The 20,407-nt window shown below is 40.6% G+C and overlaps 1 protein-coding gene across 5 annotated transcripts in view; it reads right to left on the bottom strand.

Moving 5' to 3' along the window:
• Nucleotides 1–20,407, bottom strand: part of PHKB (phosphorylase kinase regulatory subunit beta) — a 379,505-nt gene that overhangs the window by 83,803 nt on the left and 275,295 nt on the right. For all 5 annotated transcript variants that reach the window (XM_033940814.1, XM_033940811.1, XM_033940816.1 and 2 more), the window contains 2 exons: nt 7,967–8,022; nt 5,756–5,849 (listed from right to left, as the gene is read on the bottom strand). In XM_033940814.1, the coding sequence (XP_033796705.1) occupies nt 5,756–5,849; nt 7,967–8,022 (150 nt within the window). The remainder of the gene's footprint in view (nt 1–5,755; nt 5,850–7,966; nt 8,023–20,407) is intronic.

Genomic DNA, 20,407 nt, shown 5'->3' with positions numbered 1-20,407 from the left:
GATTCTTCTGCTGAGTAGTCTAACAAACCCTCATCTGAATGGCTGGAGATACCTGAATCAGACTCCTCAAAAGATTCCCCTTCTAGATGAATCAGGGAGTGCGTTGAGAGGAATGTTGACTAAGCATCGATGTTCTGCCAATGGCGATGCAAGCATGAAATGGGTCTGTGCTAACCCATGCTTGACATTAAACAGGAGTACATGATCTCGTCCTTGATGGACACCTCAATGCTGGGCTGAGGCAGGCAGGCATGAACACCTTTAAAGTCTGTATAGACTGTATCTACAGTAACCCTGAAAGCTCTTGTTTGAGCACAGCCTGGATCTCCTCCTGAAGTCAGCATCTACACCAGAAAAGACATTGGCATGGAAGCAGTCTGCAGTGCATGTTGTCTGGGAGTGGGAGGCCTCTATGTCGAGGCACACCAGGAAGGAGACATGATCAGGAGTAATAGAGTGGTCCACTGTGTATCAACGATTACTAAGCGTTGAAGAGGTGAAGACGACGCACCATTCCTAGAAAGGGAGAAATAGTTTTGCTTCTTAGCTTTCTTACATGATGAGCGAAGCATGGACAAAGATGATGTCAAGTCCTGTCCCTGAAGATAATCCAATGTTCGATACTCAATACAGTACTGGTGTCGATACAGTGTGAGTGTCGGGTCTCAAAACTCTAACCATGCTAGATCTGATATTGAACAAAAATTTCTCACATTGGATCCTTCAGGCTTTTAGTGACCTCTGTTGCATAAGCAGACAGTTTTCAACAAATTTCCCAATGTTCAGGACCTAGACACTGAACACACCAATTATGGGGATCAGAGCATGAAATAGTCCGATTAAATCGAGTACATTTCTTGAAGCCGCTCTGAGCCCTCTTTGATATAGAGGGAAAAATGGACGACACAAAATCAAAAGGTTTGATAGCCAAGGGAGGTCGAGTGAAATGTATACCAAAAAACATTGATGCTCCCTGGATAAAAAATGGGTCTTGAAATAGCCCGAAGACCATAAATAAAAAAACATTGACTGAACTGAACCAAAGTCAAGGGAAATGCAAAAAAAGAAAAAGATAAAGAATTATGAAGAAAATGACAAAAAGCTAATATCGGGAAGGCATGAATATGATTTCTAAGTTTGATGCGCTGAGTAGAAACCAAAGATACAGCTTCTCGTTTCTGCAGAAAACTAAGAACTGATGGTTCCATGAGCTAACATCGGGCAGAAAGGCACCAGCATGTACAGAGTATGGGCATTGCCTAAAGATTTGTATATTTAAACATTGTATGAGGTTATGTTTTGGATGGCCATCATGTGGCATATCCTTATCCTCCAGATTTTTTGTTTTCATGGTTGGTAGAAAAAATAATCCACAAGTAATGAATGAAATCTCAAAACAGAACCAGGATCTGAACACTAGCTCTGATTTCACTGGAAGGAAAAAGAAAGGAACGAGAGAACACAATATACAAACAACCCCCCCTCCCCAATTTTAGTACTTAGTATTAATTTACCTACTATAGAGCTCTAATCTCTGAATATGAGTTCACTTAAATAATACATCTACTATATACACCCAGTCTTCTACGGTAAACTAACCAAAATGAGTTGGTATCTCATAACAATTCTCTGCCTACTGATCAGCACCAGATGAACCAAAGCCTACTTCACCCCTCCCAAAAATAGATCAGATAACCCCTCAAAACACTCAGTCTCATCATGGAGTCATCCTATGATAAACTGCGCCGACCACATGAAATGGGTAATCCCACACTGGTTGGATCACAGAGACACCGAAAATCACACCACAACACTAAACCAAAACCAAACAACCTAATAAGAATCCCAACCACTTAAACTAATGAAGACGTATTCGCCACCATCCTATGTGGATATGCTAATGTAAGATCAGTGGTCAACAAGACTGAAATTATAAACGATCCGCTCGATGAATTACAAACCAGCTTTTTATTCCTAACCGAAGCATAGATACAAATGCAAGATGACCCCAGATTATAAATACTCTGCCCATTATACTACAAAATCACCCACCTATCAAGAACTGGTCACAGAGGCACTGGTGTGGTGATACTGCACAAATCATCTTTTCATATCAAAATCATAGAATCTCTAATTCTCACCTCACTAAAACTACTAATGGTAGAAATAAAAAGTGACTTCCCAATGCCTCAATCTACTGCATATTATTCTACAATCCTCCTGGAAAGTGGTTAGAAGCTGAACCACAGTTATCATACATTATCTCAAGAACCACAGTACAATATGACTCTACTTTCATCACAGGAGACCTCAACCTCCACCTAGACTCAACCTTAACTTTCAAACCCTGAAATTCCTCAACCTTTTAAATGAGCTAGACCTTAAACTCTTGTTTCAACAACCCACACATGAAAAGGGCCATCAGTTAAATCTACTTGCCTCCTCCACTTCAGCAAAAAGCACAAGCTACCTAGAATTTAACTCCCTATTCAAAGTACTTTAGTCAGACCACTTACTCCTAAAATTCACCATATTCTGGAAAGCAATATCAATAACCAAACTAACTCCCTAACTAGCCTCTTATTATAGAAGCAAAGTAACCCCTGAATCATACTGGAATGATGAAATAGATAACTCATTATTATTCCTCCCCAACCCATCCTGGACCATTGGAAAACAATCAATGAATAAATGATAAACAAACTATCCCCACTCAAATACAGCAAAAGAATCCAAATATCATCAGAGAAGTGGTTTGACTGAATTTGCCGACAAGCTGAGCGCTACTGGCGTAAACACCCATACTGAGAAAACAAGATTAAGTGATGCCAGAAAATCCAAGTACTGATCTACCTGTACTAGCAACCCTATTGATTGAATGCCTGTGCCATGCTGTCTATTGTACCTTTCTGGGTAACTGATCCAACCTGTTGTAAAGTAATTCAACCTTGAACTGAATAGGCAATGGCAGAATAGAAAACCTGATTAACATATTTAATAGCTCAGTTTTATAGCTTTTATACAGTCTTTTGAACCAGTTAAAGGGCTGGAGTGTGGTGCTATAATCCCTCCTCATTTGCAGCTACTTAGAGTATATTATCACCTCTCACACACAGGGCCAGATGCACTAAAATCAGCAATTGTCTAATGACTGGTTTAGCGGCAATTGCCTTTACCAATATGATGCAAAAAAAATAGCTCACCGTGTGGTTTTCTGCATGATTGCTCACTCTCCGATCTGACCATGCAAATAAGTTCATTTATATTGAAATGCCACTAGCAGAGTGACTAGTGCTCTAACATTGGCTTCCCAATGCACAAAAAAAAAGTGATCGCTTTTAGCGATCCAAAAAAAGCGACTAGTCAAGCTCAGTCACTTACCTGTCTAACCATAGTTTAGCCCTCTTGGCTTGCTAGGGGAGAAGAATATTGAACAAGAAATTGAACCCACTGCTGCCTAGCAGTAGGGCTGCTGCTAAATTTTTACTTTTGTTTGCCAACAGAATTTTCAATTTAGTATACATTCCACTTAAGTGCACATATACATCTAAAAGCTATGTATTATACGAGTAATAACATCTTTCTTAGTGCATTATAATACAAATAAAATCAAATTTTGCTTTCTTTCGTTTTAAGTTTATTAACATATTTTTCTAAAGTTTCAAATTTACAGAAAAACAACCAAAACACAAACATGACTCACAATGTTCTCATTCTCCAGCTGCACTTAGTGTTCATTGCTACAAGCACTTCCAGGAAAGGATTACACATAAAAAATTGATATAGAACAAAAGTAGGTTTGCCCATAGGCAATTTCCTATCAATATCTCCCCAAGTTCCTTTATCACCAACAACAATCACCTTGACATGCTCTCTCTAGCGGCCTGCTTAAAACACATGAGCTGAGGTTGCCCATCATGCATTCAATTAAGTTTGTTACTGCTGATCTAACCCCTCAATATTACTGTATGGTAGGGAAAGTGAAAATCAGTTTATTATTAAGGCTCAAACACAGGAACACTAAAACAGCAACATCCTGTCACTGAACCCAAATAGAAATAGCTATCTGGCTCTGATTTTACTTAGGCATCTAGATCAGCACACCTAGCCAATCTAGGTGCACAACTTAATTTTTAAAATTGGCTTAATTGGGGCTGATAATTGAAGGTGCCATTAAAAAAACAATTAAAATGATTAAAAATTAATTTGCTGATAGGTGTCTACCATTTTGAGGTAGGTGTCTATACTGAGATACCTACTGGCAAGTAGGTATACCTAGGGGCGGATTCAAGGCACAGTTTGGGCAGGTGCTCAAGGCCCAGCCCAGCCAAGAGGGAGGATCTTAGGGCACCGGCACCAGCATGTCCTGTGCGTTGGTGCTGGTGCCAGTGCCAAATCGGGGTAAGGGATGGTGTTTGGGTGCTCAGCGGGGGATGCTGGATTGTTGGGGGGGGTGATGCCGGATCGCAGGGGGGGGGAGGGCACTTGCAAATCGAGTCAACGCTTGTTTTGAGAGGCACGATTTGCGAGAATGTTTTGCTCGTCTTGCAAAACACTCGCAAACCGCGTTACTCGCAGACCAAGGTTTAACTGTACTAATAAATAATGTAGCCTAATTCTAAAAAAAAGAAGTGCCTATTGTGCATATCGGAATGCAAACACATGAATATTATAGTTAAATTCCAAATTTAAATAAGGCAACTGAAAAAGACAATTAACAATTTATAAGTCATACTCAAATTGACATAAAGATTAGAACATTACCACAAGGTAAACCACTAGAAAGAGACAAATAAAAGATCAAAGCACATATATAAAAAGCAATCAAAACTAAAAGATATATTTTGTCGGAAACAAACTCCACATTGGCATACAATTATCAAGCATGAACTTGTGCTGCGCCAGTGCTCTGTGAATAAAATTGTATCAACCAAAACTTGCACATGCGCATAAAACTGCAATAAATGCATTTCAGTCACACTCCAAATACCTCAAGAAATATCTAAAGACCCAATGGTGTCTGAAATCTCGCACATACGCACTTAAAACATTAAATATATTCTGACAAAACATTGTGTAGATAAATATTAAAAAGGGAACAACAATGAAAATGTTCAATTGAAATTACGCTAAAAGAACTAACAAAAGAGACTTGTTGGGACTTAAAAATTACATAATAAAATTGGCGTATGTTGGATTGGACATCGTACTTGCCTTTTTTTGTTTGCTTGCACCAATTTAAAGAAACCAAAGTTGCACAAATGGAAGAGGGCTCTGGGTATCCTCCTTGCCTATAGACCCCCCCCCAAAATACACACTACTTATATATATATATAGGTACAGGGAAGCCTATGCTAGGCAAAGAGATTTGGGGGGGGAGGAAGGTTGGAATATATATATATTCTCAATTAGACCCTGGCAGTCTTAGAATTCAGGAGCAAAAATAATTACCAGGTGCTCCTGCTCCATCTGGTACCTAGTTCCAAATAGCACTGCTGATCTCTAATGATAGTCTCATGGTACTATTGTTAGGGAGTCCTTTCTTCTCTTCTGTTCATCATCTCCAATTTCAATTTTCCAGGCACTACTGGTCCTTTCATACATTTTGTTATTAAATGAACTCATAAAAATATGAGGAATACCACTTTGAACATGAAGATCATATTCTGCACATAGTGTAGGTTAAACAATGCTTTTATTTAACATAAAATCATGGAATATCATAATTATTAGAAATTAAGTCTAACTTGCTTACCTTCACAAGTTCCTGCTGAGGCCATATCTGGATGGGTTCAACTTGCTGGGGAGTCTGGGTTTGGATACCATATGTATTCAGAAAAACCTGCAAGCTACAAAATAAATGTAGAACAGCCAAAGCCATATGAAACTTAGAGACAGTACTCGTACATTCAAAATGTACCGCCATAAAAGAATTCTGAAGATTAGCTAATCTAATCTTGTATTTCTGAGTCATGCTATGCCTAAACAGGTTCAAGGCAACTTACAATATAAGGAATTATAGCTACATTATAGCAGTTTGAGGAGGGAAGAGTTACGAATGGAGAAATAAGAGAGAATGAAGGTTCTATGAATATACAGTGGTACCTCGGAATCCGAACGCCCCAGAACTCTAACAACTTGGAAACCAAACTATTTTTTTTTAATTAAATTTTGCCCCGGAATCTGAACACTGCTTTGGAATCTGAACGTACAGGAACTGCAAGCGTTGCTCAGTCCAAAGCTTCCCCTCTGATGCAACTTCCTGTTTCTGCCTGGGTGATTCGCGTCAGAGGGAAGCTTTGGGCTGAGCACCGCTTGCAGTTGCCATTTCCGATCTTGCTGTCTATGCCGGCGGGAGCCCGATCTTGCTATCTCTGCCAGGGGAGCCCCAATCTTGCTGTCTATGCTGGCGGGGGCCCGATCTTGCTGTCTATGCCAGGGGGGGCCCCGACCTTGCTGTCTATACCAGGGGGGGCCCCGATCTAGCTGTCTATGCTGGTTGAGGGGCCTGATCTTGCTGTTTATGCCACAGCGCATTGTTCCTGCACAGCCCAAAACAAATCCAGTATGTTTACTGTTAAATTTATTTGAAAATCTGAGTTTGTGGGACCAAGGAATGGATTAATCCAGCTTCTATTATTTTCAACGGGGTTCTGGAACGGATTAAGTTCGGATTCCGAGGTACCACTGTACTGGTATAGCAATTGAGTAGAGTGTAGGATTTAGTGACTTTAGGTATTTCAAGTTAATTGTCTACGGTGTGTATGTTTTTAATTTTTTTCAGAATCTGTTGTAGATTGTTTCCATCCTGATGACAGTTGGGAGGTTGTTCTTGGTGCCAAGATATGTAAAGAGTGAGTTGATTATGCATTTATATTTAACCCCTTTGGGAGACATGAGGAACAGTTGAAGCGATTTCAGTTTTCTGACTGACATAGACCAGGAATTGACCAATAAGTTTATGAGTGATTTTGCAATTTTTGCGTATAGGATTTGGAACATTTTGCATGATATGTTGAAAGCGATACAAGTTTTGATAAGCAGCCAGTTGTACGTTTTGGATGGAGTCAAAATTTTTTTGTTTCAATAACAGTCTGAGTGCCATGTTTTGAATCATATGTACTGTATTTTTCGCTCCAAAAGACACATAAATGCGCATGAGTTGAGTTTCTTTCATTTGAAAGGAAGCTCTGGAATGAGAGGACAAGATGAAGTTATGAGGTGATAGGCTCAGGAGTAATCTAAGGAAATACTTTTTTTTTTTTTTTACAGAAAGGGTGGTAGATGCGTGGAACAGTCTCTTGGAAGAGGTGGTGGAGACAGAGACTGTGTCTGAATTCAAGAAATAGTGGGATAGGCACATGGTATCTCTTAGAGAAAGGAAGAGATAATGGTTACTGTGGATGGGCAGTCTGGATGGGCCATTTGGACTTTATCTGTCATTATGTTTCTATGTTTGACGTTGATGATCTTCCACTGATTCATGCCCACTTTTGAATATCATTCAAAACACCTTCCACGACTCATGACATGTTCCCCATAAGCCAGTTTCAACATTTCATAAGTTTCTGTAGCGATCTTACCCAATTTAAAACAGAATTTCACACTGTAATGCTACTTACTGAGGTTGCACATGAAAAATAGCCGATCACAAAAACACACTTTCACAAAAAACTGCTGTAGCTCAAAGATGAAAACAGATATCAACAAATAGAAAAAAGGAGGTTACTCGTGAGGTTTCAAGCTATTCAACGCTGCCTAGCGTGTCTCAAAAGAACTTTCCATTGGCACGCAAGTCAAACTGTCCTTGAACTTTTTGAACAGACCCTGTACATTAAGTCTGTGCTTACCCTTAAATCAAAATCAATTGTTAACATATTTATGCTATTAAATTTTTTTGTATAACTTATTTTGTTGTCTGTACTTCTTTATGAACAGCTGCTTTTAGTGGTAGTTAATTACATACCGTTGGCTTTCCGCTATCAGGGCCACATGGATCATCACATCATTTTCTAAGGGTCCCTGAAAAGTGAATGGGAGGAAAATAAATGTACTTAAGGTAGAGGGGTCATAGTTAGATGAATTGGGTAACAAGGTTAATAGGATCAAACTTTATGCATTTTATTAAAACTAACAATTTGTATTATTGTTTCTTCTCCATGCTTTCTACTGCACACAGAGTAATGAAATGTTATAGAAATAGACTAGAGAATGACACGGTGGCGGTTTACCCGCGGCCACCGCATTTTAGCCGCGGGTCACCGCCGAAAACGGGGAAGAAAACTAGCAGTCGCTGCAGCCCGCGGGGCGGTGAATGGGTCTTGTCCCCGCAGTGAGGCATGAAGGATCGCGCGGTCCCCGCAGCTCACACCCGCCTGCCCAATCGATTCTAGTGTTTAGCCAGCTCTCTCCCTTCTCCTCACCTTAGTTTGTAGATTTTCTTTTTCGGCGACCCGCACGCTATCAAAGAGCCGCTGCTGCTCAGTTTCGATCTTCTGCTCTGACGCAACCGGAAACAGGAAGTTGCAGCAGAGCAGAAGATTGAACACTGAGCAGTCGCGCGTGTGCGGCTCTTTGGGAAAGCGTGCAGGTCGCTGAAAAAGAAAGCCTGCAAATTAAGGTGAGGAGAAGGGAGAGAGCTGGCTAAACACTAGGATCGATTGGGCAGGCGGGTGGGGGCTGCGAGGACCGTGCGATCACCCGTGTTCCCGGCTCAGACTGTAAGGAGGGAGTGAAAGGGAACAGGATTCTGGGCCAAGGTGATGAAAACGGAAAGAAAAACCCACAGCAGGAAAGAAAGGGAAGGACAGGCAGGTGAGCCAGATGCTAGAAGCAGGGGGGGGGGGAAGAAAGAGGGAAAAAAGCTAGATGGGGTTGAAAAGAAGAGACACACTGGTATGGAAGAGGAAGATAGGGGAAATCTGGACACAGGAAGGTAACAGAAAGAGGGGAAATTATGTGCATGGGGCATAGGGACAGAGACAAAAAGGGGACATGCCATGGGGATGGTATATGGACACGGGGGGGGCAATGGCAGGTACATAGGGGAGATATTAGAAAAGTATATAAAATCGCACCCGTTTGAGGCTTTTATGTATGCAGCGGTGACGGTGACGGGGCGGTGAATGGGGTTGCAGTGGCGGTGACGGGGCGGTGAATGGGGTGGCAGTGGCGGTGACGGGGCGGTGAAGGGAATGGCGGTGACGGGGCGGTGCAGAGGATGGTGAGACGGGGACGGGGCGGTGACGGGGACCAATTTTTTCACCGTGTCATTCTCTAAAATAGACTACAAATTTCATGACCACAGTGGCTAGATTGTGAGGGACAGCTAGGTTCCTTTATTGTCACTGCATTAAATTTCTTGACACAGAGAAACATAGTTATATATATATATATATATATATATATATTTAATGGAACAGATTTGCTGAGAGGTACTGAAAGATTCAAATACATTATGTGACTGCTTTAGAGTATAAAAATAAACATGAACAAAATAGATTACTCACATAGAATAATATTTTATTCAGTGCTTGAGAAAAAAAATTTGAACCCTTTTGGGTGGTCTGCATTTTAGAACAATTTAAACAATTCCAAACTATAAGACAAAAAAATAACCCAATTAAATAAACAGCTCTGAAAGAAGATATGTTTTCATAATTTATTCAAACAAAAAGATTCCTCAATAGGTAATCTTGTTTAAAAAAACATATGAACCCTTTATTCAGAACTGGCATCACATCCTCAAGCAGCAAAACAAAATTGAATTGAAACTTTACTCTTTTCATCAGATAACAAGTAAAGCACAGTTACTTACCGAAACAGGTGTTATCCGGGGACAGCAGGCAGATATTCTCATATGTGGGTGATGTCATCCATGGAGCCCGGTACGGACAGTGCTAAAAGTGTACTGTGACTTTAAGCTTTAAGACTGCCAGCACCGCACATGCGAGAGTGCCTTTTTACCTGATACTGGCTTGCGAGGTCAATTCTATGTCCAAGTGAAGAGGTCACTCTAACACCGTGTTAGGCCAACGCTAGAACTAAGAAACCTTATCAGCTCACTTTCAGAGACGAAGACTAGAATTCTCAAGAGCCCACGTTTAACCACCAGAGCTAGTCATGGTTGTTAACACACTGTCAGGGCCATCATCGAGTATAATCAGAGAAAATAAGATTATACTCGATGATGGCCCTGACAGTGTGTTAACAACCATGACTAGCTCTGGTGGTTAAACGTGGGCTCTTGAGAATTCTAGTCTTCGTCTCTGAAAGTGAGCTGATAAGGTTTCTTAGTTCTAGCGTTGGCCTAACACGGTGTTAGAGTAAGGATACTATTATTGTAAATTGAGCAAGTGAAGAGGTCAACCAGGGGAGGTGGGTGGGATGTGAGAATATCTGCCTGCTGTCCTCGGATAAAACCTGTTATGGTAAGTAACTGTGCTTTATTCTAGGACAGCCCTGCACAACATGTGGCCCAAAACAGCTCTCATTGGGGCCCGCGCCCGATACGACTCTCACTCCACTCTCCTGCCCATGGGGGTTCAGCTACCGCATCAGCACCGCCAGCTTCTCCCACTGACACAGACAGGAACCAGCCCCGAAGCTTTCCAGTGATTAAGTTTCATTCCCTCTGTCGCAACTTCCTGTTTCTGGCAGGCCGGGACGCGACACTTGGAAAGAAGTTGTGACAGAGGGAGCGGGACATTGGAGAAGCAAAGTTTTGGGTGTTGGTGGAAACTTCAGGGACAGGTTTATAGGTAGGACAAGGAGATGAGGCATTTGAGAATGAGGGCGAGAAGTCAGGCTGTGAACGTGGAGACTGGGGAGAATGGAAGAAAGATGAAGAGATGCCAGGCACTGGGGAGGGGGAAGACAGAGAGAGTGAGAGATACAGAAAGAATTGAAACAAAGGGAAGGCAGAAGAGAGGGGGACAGATGTTAGACTTGGGGGTGTCTAGAAGGAAGAGAGAGAAAGAGACTGCAGAGAGGTGGAAAGATTCAAAGATTATGGACCAAGGAGGGAGAGAGTGAGAGGCATAGAAAGACCTGGAAAAAATGAGAACAAATGCTGGATATGGGGATGGGTAGGGGTGGGGGTTGTAAGCAGAAGACAGACAGAGAGAGAGAGAGAGAGGCCTGGACCAATGGGGAAAGACAGGAGTCAGATGCTGGACTAAGGGAGGTGCAGACAAAGGGGGAGAGACCCTGAGGAAGCACAGAGAGATGCAAGGATCCCCAATTTCTCTGCTTTTATGTAATATTTGTAAGCTCATTGGGGTAAGAAAATCGAGTCATATGTGGATGTTTTTCTTCCATTTCCTGTTAGTCCACATTTAACTATATTGACTAAAATTTTGACACTGGCTATTGAAAAAGTTAAACGGTAGTCATCAGAATACCATCTTAAACTTAGTAAAGAAAAAACTAAATTAGTGTGGTTTAGTCTGAATCGGGAGTGCATTCCTGCATCAGTTAAAATGTTGGATTGCTCATTTTAAAATAGATAAAATTTCCCAAGTACTCGGCGTACTACAGTATAATCCCGTTATAACGGATTTCAAGGGACCTGGAAAAACAGTCCGTTATATTTTCTTAGAACTTTATTTAGGGCAACTTGAAACAACGTAAATCGATGAATAACAGTCACTGCACAAGCATATCAGCAATATCAATAACAAAACTCAGCAAAATATTGGTATGGCACGAAATGATTGCAAACCAGAACACTGTACTGGAAAGAAAAATACTCTGTCATTTTTTTTCTGGGCTGCATTTTGCTACTATATCACCGGCATGCCATTTGCCTTGTAGGCAGAGCCTGCATATCCATTATAGCCGAATAAAAATACAGCTAAAAGCGGCTCAGGGGACCAAAATAATTGTCCGGTATATCCGAAAGTCCGTTATATGCGAGTCCGCTATATTCGATGATTTTCTATATGTTTATAATGGCGCTCGGCTGGGACCAGCGGACCTCGTCCGCTATATGAAAGGTTCCGTTATAAGCGAGTCCGGTATAATGGGATTATACTGTATTAGATTCCTCTTTAAGTATGGATCCTCAGGTTAATGTTATTGTCAAAAGATCTTTCTTTAAATTGAAATAATTAACATTTACCCTCTCCCCCCCTTTTTTTACAAAATTGTAGCGTAGTTTTTAGCACCAGCCGCAGTTGTAACAGCTCCAACACTCATAGAATTCATATGAGCGTTGGAGCTGTTACTGCCACAGCTAAAAACACACTACAGTTTTGTAAAAAGAGAGGGGAGGGGATAATTCATTCTTATGTTTTTCAATAACATTTTAGAATAATAAAGGCTTTGTTCATGACCATGAGAAATCTAAGAAAAATCCGAACATTCTTTGAAAAGAAGCAATTCCTACTATTGGTACAATCTCTTATCCTTGGGATGATAGACTACTGCAATATACTTTACCTACCATGTCCTGCGACCATGATGAAGCAATTGCAGACAATACAGAATACAGCCCTAAGACTTGTCTATTCACTAAAAAAATATGACCATATCACAGAGGCATACCATGACTCGCACTGGCTTCCAATAGAAGCGAAAGTGCACTTCAAATTCTACTGCTTACTTTACATGGCTATCAACGGAGAAAGCCCAACCTACTGGAATAACTGACTAAATCAATCCTCCTCAACCAGACACAGAAGAATCCACTCACTATTCTCTCACCCATCATCCAAATGTCAAATGAAAAAAACTTTATGACAACCTAATAGCCTCCAAAGCAGCTAAACTGGACAGACAAATCACCACTCTGTTATCTTCAACTACAAACTACAAAACCGTCAAGAGATATTAAAACCATACTCTTCAAAAAACACATAAAACCTATCCAGCACGACCAATCCCAACCCAACATCCAACACTCTCTATACCCTTAGTACTCTCTAATATTCTTCTATTTACCAAAAGTTATCTAAAACCCCATAATTCACCCTATTCTTATCTCCTAAAGACTTCTACTTTCCGTTGGTAACTCTTTACCCAATGTTTTTATTACCTTAAAAATTTTATGTCATCGCTTATTCTATTCCTTCAAATTTTGAATGTAATTCTTGTTTTAGTTTGGATGTAATCCGCCTTGAACCGCAAGATAATGGCGGAATAGAAATCACTAATGTAATAATAATAATAATTTTATTTCTTATATACTGCGAGGTTCAAAGCGGTTTACAGTATAGATACCATAAATATGCAATAAAAATTGAAATAAATGAAAAAGGTACTTAGAAATTTCCTAACTGTCCCGATGTAATGTAATGTAATATTAGTTCAGTCTACCATTCTATCTCTGTAATTCTTTGTAGTCCAGTATGTCAGAGAAGTTTATGAGGAAGTTTTGTTTGATCCAAAACACTGCTGATATTTTAAAAAACAAGATTTAATCATGTCCTACCTCTGTTTGCAAGTCTTCAGTTGCTTCCTGTTGAGGCCTGCATTTTTATTCAAGCTTTGTTGTTTGATTATTAAAACTTTGAATTGAGATGCACCCAAGGATTTTATGTTTCAACTTTTAGGTGGCAGAAACAGTGAACATTTCATTTTATCTTTCAAATCGATGAAGGGAGTGAAGTTTAAATCTACACATGAAAGGTTGTTTAGTTATGGTACAATTAATAATTTGGAATTCTGTACCTTTGACCATTCATCTAATTTCAACTCGTAGGAAATTTAGAAAGACCAAGTTTGTATACATTGTTTATTTTTATAAATGTTATTTCATTTAAGATCGTCATCCTGAATAATTAAGGATATGACAGGATAAAAATTCTATATGTGATATAATATAACATGAAAACTCACTTCTGGTTTTTACCATAATAGTTCATTATGGGTTTAGATCATGACTGATTTGGCCAATGTCTTACAATCATTTTCAAAAAGCAACTGAAGACACATTTGTTCACAAATTAATCAATTCTCTCTAGTTTGTATTATTTGTTAAATTTTGTAAACTGCTTCAAACTTACCAGTTATGCGGTAGAGAAATGACTTGTTCTATTCTATTTACTTGAATTAAATGTTTTCAACTTAGCTGCAACTCAGATATTGAAATTTTCCTCTATAATTTTCTGATATAAAGCAGAACTCATGATTCCATCAATGAAAACAAGTTACCCAAGCCCTAATGAAGCAAAGCAGACCCACACTAGGATGCCCCTACCAGCACGCTCGACAGAAAGCAGTAATTGTTTTTTTGCCAAAGGGCTCTTTTTACTAAGGTGCGCTAGCGTTTTTAGCGCACGCAGGATTTTAGCGCACGCTAAACCCATGCTACGCTTCTAGAACTAATGCCAGCTCAATGCTAGCATTAAGGTCTAGCGCGCGCTATTCCACATGTTAAAGCCCTAACACACCTTTGTAAAAGGAGCCCAAAATGATGGTTATGATCTTAAATGTTATTTTTTGGCTTATCTCTCCAGACAACATTATTCCATCTTTTGGGATATTGGCTTCCATCATTAGCCCAACTGGCAGTTAAAATTTATCATATGAATATATCCTTATTATATATAGGTAATTATATCATATACAGATAAGAATAAAATACTAAGCTGCATTTATACCTACTACCTTTTAAGCCAAACAGGTTAACTTAATTGATATCTAAAAGTACAACTCTACCAAACCACAAACATTCAGATTCTCAGTAATGATATTCTTAAACAATTAGCTTTGGGGGATAAGAAATTGTTCCATAATAAGAAGACTAAGAAAAGTGATTATGCAATTCTGAGATCATAAGACACTCATAATGCTCTTATATCTTTGAGGTTCTGTCTCAGTTTTATTCTCCCTATAAAACTACTCAACTGTTGAAGAGGTGAAACATTCTCCTTAACATTTTGCATACTGATGAATCCTAACCTGACCCAAATTTCCTTATATGTTTAACACTTTTAAAAGTCGGTTCTTTCGTTAGAATTTTTTGCACAGTGCAAAACTTAGCAGAATCATTAACTATGCAGACAAATAGTAAAGAATAAGAAAAGTGCAGAAAGAATATAGTTAATGAAAGTTGTCTTTCTCTCTAACCCATATTTAAGATTTACTCTCATACTGTTGTAGAACAGTGGTGCACAGTGTTTGTTCACACTTTAATTATTGTAATACTGTAGTCTGATGGTGAGCCTATCAAAGAACTTCTTACAGGTTTTACAGGTAGCCCAGAATTCTGTGGCACCAATTTTGAGCAGCTTTAGCTGGTTTGAGCATATAAGACAAGCAATGAAACATTTACACTGGTTACCTGTTTTGAATTTAGAATTCGATATAAGATTCTATACACAGTTTTTAAAGTTACAAGACAAGGTTTTGAGAATCATTGCTTCAAAACTGCATATTTACCAATCATCTCATGCTCTAAGATCAAGTAACCAAATGTTGCTGAAAACCCTTTTGCATCAGCCAGTATAGTTAGAGCAATATCATAATTCAATTTTTTATATTGTGAGTTGACAGTTTTGGAACTCTCTACCACAGAAATTGAGAGAAATGAAGAATACAAACTTGTTTAAAGAAGAACTTAGGCCCAGATTCTCAAAATGGTGCCAATTTTCTAGGTGCTGGTAGGCACCCATGCTTCTGCTAAAAACACTGTCCAAATAGCGTTTTTAACTGAGATTTGAGGCTCATATTGGTGGTGCCTAGAAAATCATCGCTGGAATCACACCTACATAGGTGCTTTAGGCCACCGAATGCCTAAGTAGGCATGGCCAATGCCGGAAGTAGAATTAGGCGGACTATATGCCTGCATAGGAGCAATTCACACGAAGATTGACACCAGAAATGTAGGCCTGGAAAACCCTGGCCTACATACTGTATCTGGCACCTATCTTTTGCGTTGGCATGATTCTGAAACCGGCACCGATGTGTGATTGACATGTGATAGGCAACCGTATTTAAGGTGGCCAACAATATCAGCACTGGTTCGAGAATCCAGGCCTTAAGACCTTACTTTTTTTTTGTCAAACTTTTGATGCTACTTATGCTTAATATTAGACCTTGATTGAAGTATGTTGGTAGAACATTTGCCTTTTTAGTATTGATTTATTTGTTTTGAATGCTTTTAAATATCACATGCAGTAAATTGATAAATAAATATTTATTTTGTGATCATGTCTGTTATCAAACTTTGCTTTTTCCATATTATCTTTTAAATCAATTAAATAAGCAAGGATGCAATGTAGATACAGTAGATTCTCCTCTTTACCCAGACAGTTCCCATTCTGCAATTACCGTATATTTATCAATTATTTTACAACCAGAGTTTAATTTGTAGACAAAAAGAAAACCTGGCTAGCAAAGGGGGTAGTCCAGGACCGACTTGGGAAACAACTGATCTTATTGATCTGGGATCTGTTCCAAAATATGGGGGGTTAGTGCATTTTGTTATGTCATATTATTGAATAATATCATGGCAATTTATAATTCACTAAAAAGTTGGGTGGAAACAAATAACCACAAAAAGGAAGACAAATCAGTCAGCGGAAAAGCAACAAGGAAGGGAGTGAGAAATCTGAAAAGAAGCAGAATAACAGCCTTCCAGGCTGTTACTGTTTACAACCGTTGTGCTTCTTCTTTAACAACCATACGGCTAACATTAAATTAGAGAGAAAATAATGTATGGACATTCTTCTTGGAAAAACTGCAGAAATTATGGTGTGGACATAAACAGAACACGTTCCATATCACAAGCATTTATGGGAGAACCAAAAACTTTTATTAGCAAACCTCACCATAAAACCAACAATTTAGAAAACACCTGGGGCTCCTTTTACTAAGCTGCGTTAGCAGTTTTAGCGCACACTGCATTGCTGCGCACGCTAGACGCTAACGCTACCATTGAGCTGGCATTAGTTTTTACACGTAGCGCGGGGGTCAGCGCGTGCTAAAAACGCTAGCGTACCTTAGTAAAAGGAGCCCCTGGTGTTGATAACAAAAAGAAACATCCAATGTAGTTAAAAATTCCTATAGGTAGCGCTGGACAAATTTCTTAAAAGTTTAAGGGATGCACATTCAGACTCAAATTTACTGAACATCTAGCCATTAAGTTTGACCAACAGTTTTAATTCTTCAATGTAATACAAGTACAAACAAAAAAAAATGTACAAGTTTAACCTAACCTCAATCTCCTTTCCCAAAGGCAGAGACAAACTAATGCACAAAATCTATGTACCTATAACTAATGCATCAGGCCCTAGAGCAGAGATTCAAAGTAGAGAATGACACGGTGACGGTTTACCCGCGGACACCGCATTTAAGCCGCGGGTCACCGCCGAAAACGGGGAAGAAAACTAGCAGTCGCTGCGGTGACGGGGACAAGGCCATTCACCGACCGCGGAAACGGTGAACAGGTTTGTCCCCGCGGGCCAATGTACCCCCTTCTAGGAACCACTACTACGGCTGCAAGTCTCCCCTCCCCCCAGCGATCACGGCAGGAGGGCACCCAACCCCTCCTGTAGACCCCCCCAACGGCCCTCCCGACAATCGCAGAAGGGTACCCAACCCCTCCTGCCGGTCCTCCCAATGGCCTCCCCTAAGATCGCCGGCAGGAGGGTACCCAACCCCTCCTGCTGGACCCCCCCCCCCAACGAACCCTCCCACCCCGGAACCCCCTTAGTCTTACTTTCCAAGTTGGACCGGACAGCTCCTCGCTCGTCTGACCAGCAGGCCTGCCTCCGTCCAAATGAGGCGGGCCCGCCCCTCCCCTCCCCTGACTAACCCACAGGATCCTAGGGCCTGATTGGCCCAAGCACCTAAGGCCCCTCCTATAGCGGGAGTGGCTTTAGGTGCCTAGACCAATCAGGCCCTAGGATCCTGTGGGTTGGGCAGGGTAGGGGCGGGCCCGCCTCATTTGGACGGAGGCAGGCCTGCTGGTCAGACGAGCGAGGAGCTGTCCGGTCCAACTTGGAAAGTAAGACTAAGGGTGTTCCGGGGCGGGAGGGTTCGTTGGGGGGGGGTCCAGCAGGAGGGGTTGGGTACCCTCCTGCCGGCGATCTTAGGGGAGGCCATTGGGAGGACCGGCAGGAGGGGTTGGGTACCCTTCTGCTGCGATTGTCGGGAGGGCCGTTGGGGGGGTCTACAGGAGGGGTTGGGTGCCCTCCTGCCGTGATCGCTGGGGGGAGGGGAGACTTGCAGCCGTAGCCGCGGTCACTATGCTAATCACGGCAGGGAGATCTTTGCCGCGATTAGGTACAGCGGCCGCGTCTACTTACTATATAGGCTAACATTGTAAGCATTTAAAGTACATGTCGTGTTTGTTTTTGCATTGCTAGCCCCAGGGGTGGTGGAAGATTAGTGATTGAAAAACTGTATGAAAAATAACTATTTTAAATTTAGTGATCAAAATGTGTCAGTTTTGAGAATTTATATTAATTAATTTTTTCTCTGCGTGTTTTGTTTTTGTATAGTTATTAACTAATATTTAACTAAGTTTTAAAGTTTTAAAGAATGTTTCCTTTATACGTAAATAAAGAAAAGTTAATGGGATTGCAGTGGCGGTGACGGGGCGGTGAATGGGGTGGCAGTGGCGGTGACGGGGCGGTGAAGAGGATGGTGAGACGGGGACGGGGCGGTGACGGGGATGGTGAGACGGGGACGGGGCGGTGACGGGGATGGTGAGACGGGGACGGGGCGGTGACGGGGACCAATTTTTTCACCGTGTCATTCTCTAATTCAAAGGACCTGATTTTTCAACAGAAACATGTATATAAGTTTCCAAACAGATCAATGCTACTATAATACACCAACAGGGCACTTCTTTAAAGCAGACATCCACAGTTATGCACTGATTACAAGCTTATTTCATTAGAATAGTAACATATACATTACATATGCATCTCCAGCATTTAGGCATAAGCATTTACATCAGTTCTAAGTGTTTGTGCCTAATATATAGTTGCATATTTTTGTGGTTATGTCTATATTCTTTTATACAATAAGGCCTATGGACCTGATATAATAGATATCTATGTGCCCTTATAAAATGGGCACCCAGATCTAGCCCCTAAGCATGCAAATGCCAATACACACATTTACATCTGATCTGGGGGTAGGTATATTCTATGTGTAGATTTACTTGTTTTAGAAAATTCACAAGTAACTCATATCTCCACCCTTGTTCTGCTCAAGCTAAATCCCTATGAACATATACGAGTAAGTAGAAGTATCTTAGTGGTACGTGTCCTTATATGTGCATATATTACAATTTTATAAAACACCTTTTCTTGATATAAAAAAGTCTTTTACACATGGAAAACCTCTATAAAATTTTCCCCTATATTACTAATAAATAAACTGAACACCCCTCCCCCAAGATTAAATGACTTGCTGAAGGTCTCATAGAGATTAGTGGCAAAGGAGAAATGAATTCACATAGCCCAGGACTTCTGACTGACAAGCCATTCAATGCTCTTATCACAGCATTAATCCTCACCCTTCTTACCCTTTACTTTCTCACAGTGCCAACAAATCATTCAGCCTGAATCACAACCTACTTGGCCAGGTGAAGGCAATCTGTTTTCTCTCAAGTCTGAAGTTCCTAATGCCAAAGGCTTCCTCTCCCAAATCTAAGCACTCCTTATGTCCCTCAATTTCCCAAATTTACTTGTGTCTTCATCCTCAACCTTACCAGCACTCTTTCAGAAAGTAAACTATTCCGGAGAATCTTAAGTCTCCTCAGAAAATAAAGACGGTCAAACTCTTTTCCCTGCAGCTCAGCCTGACATCAAATGGCACCACTAAGGTTGCCTCACCACTATTATGTGATGGTGGCTAGTGGGATAGCAGCATTGCAGGGAGGACATTAGACACAGGAAAGGCTTAAACAGGGAATAGGAAGGGATAGGGATGCCCCAAAGGCAACTTATTGTTGCCAGGGGAGGGAGTGTTGGAGGGAAAAATCCCAACTAGCAATTACCGGTACCTCATTTACTTTGGGACAGCTGGCAATGGCCATTTCACATAACACACTGAAGTTGCTAGGTAACACCAGGTCTTAGGTGATATTAAGTAGCAGCCATTTGTGGAATGTTCCATATACTGTATGGAAGATGAATATTATTCACAATATTTACTGCAGGATATTCACTGACAGTCCACAAAGGCTCCAAACAGGTCTGGTTTTAAGATTACTCCGTACGCATTCCACCTCTAACATATGCAAATCTATCTAATAATAAATATTCATTAGGGATAGCCAAAAATTTCAACCAGTTAGTAGCCCTTGAGGACTGGAATACCATTTACCAACATTTTGAAATTCCTTATTTCCATATTGTATTTCTTCATATGGTATTTGTATGTATAGGCTTCCAAATGTGTGTGTGTCCATACCAACATCTTCCAGAACCCTTTCAACTGTAGATAA

Source organism: Geotrypetes seraphini, chromosome 4 (assembly GCF_902459505.1).
Source record: "Geotrypetes seraphini chromosome 4, aGeoSer1.1, whole genome shotgun sequence".
NCBI classification, from domain to species: domain Eukaryota; kingdom Metazoa; phylum Chordata; class Amphibia; order Gymnophiona; family Dermophiidae; genus Geotrypetes; species Geotrypetes seraphini.
This window is presented reverse-complemented; position numbering and strand designations above follow the sequence as displayed.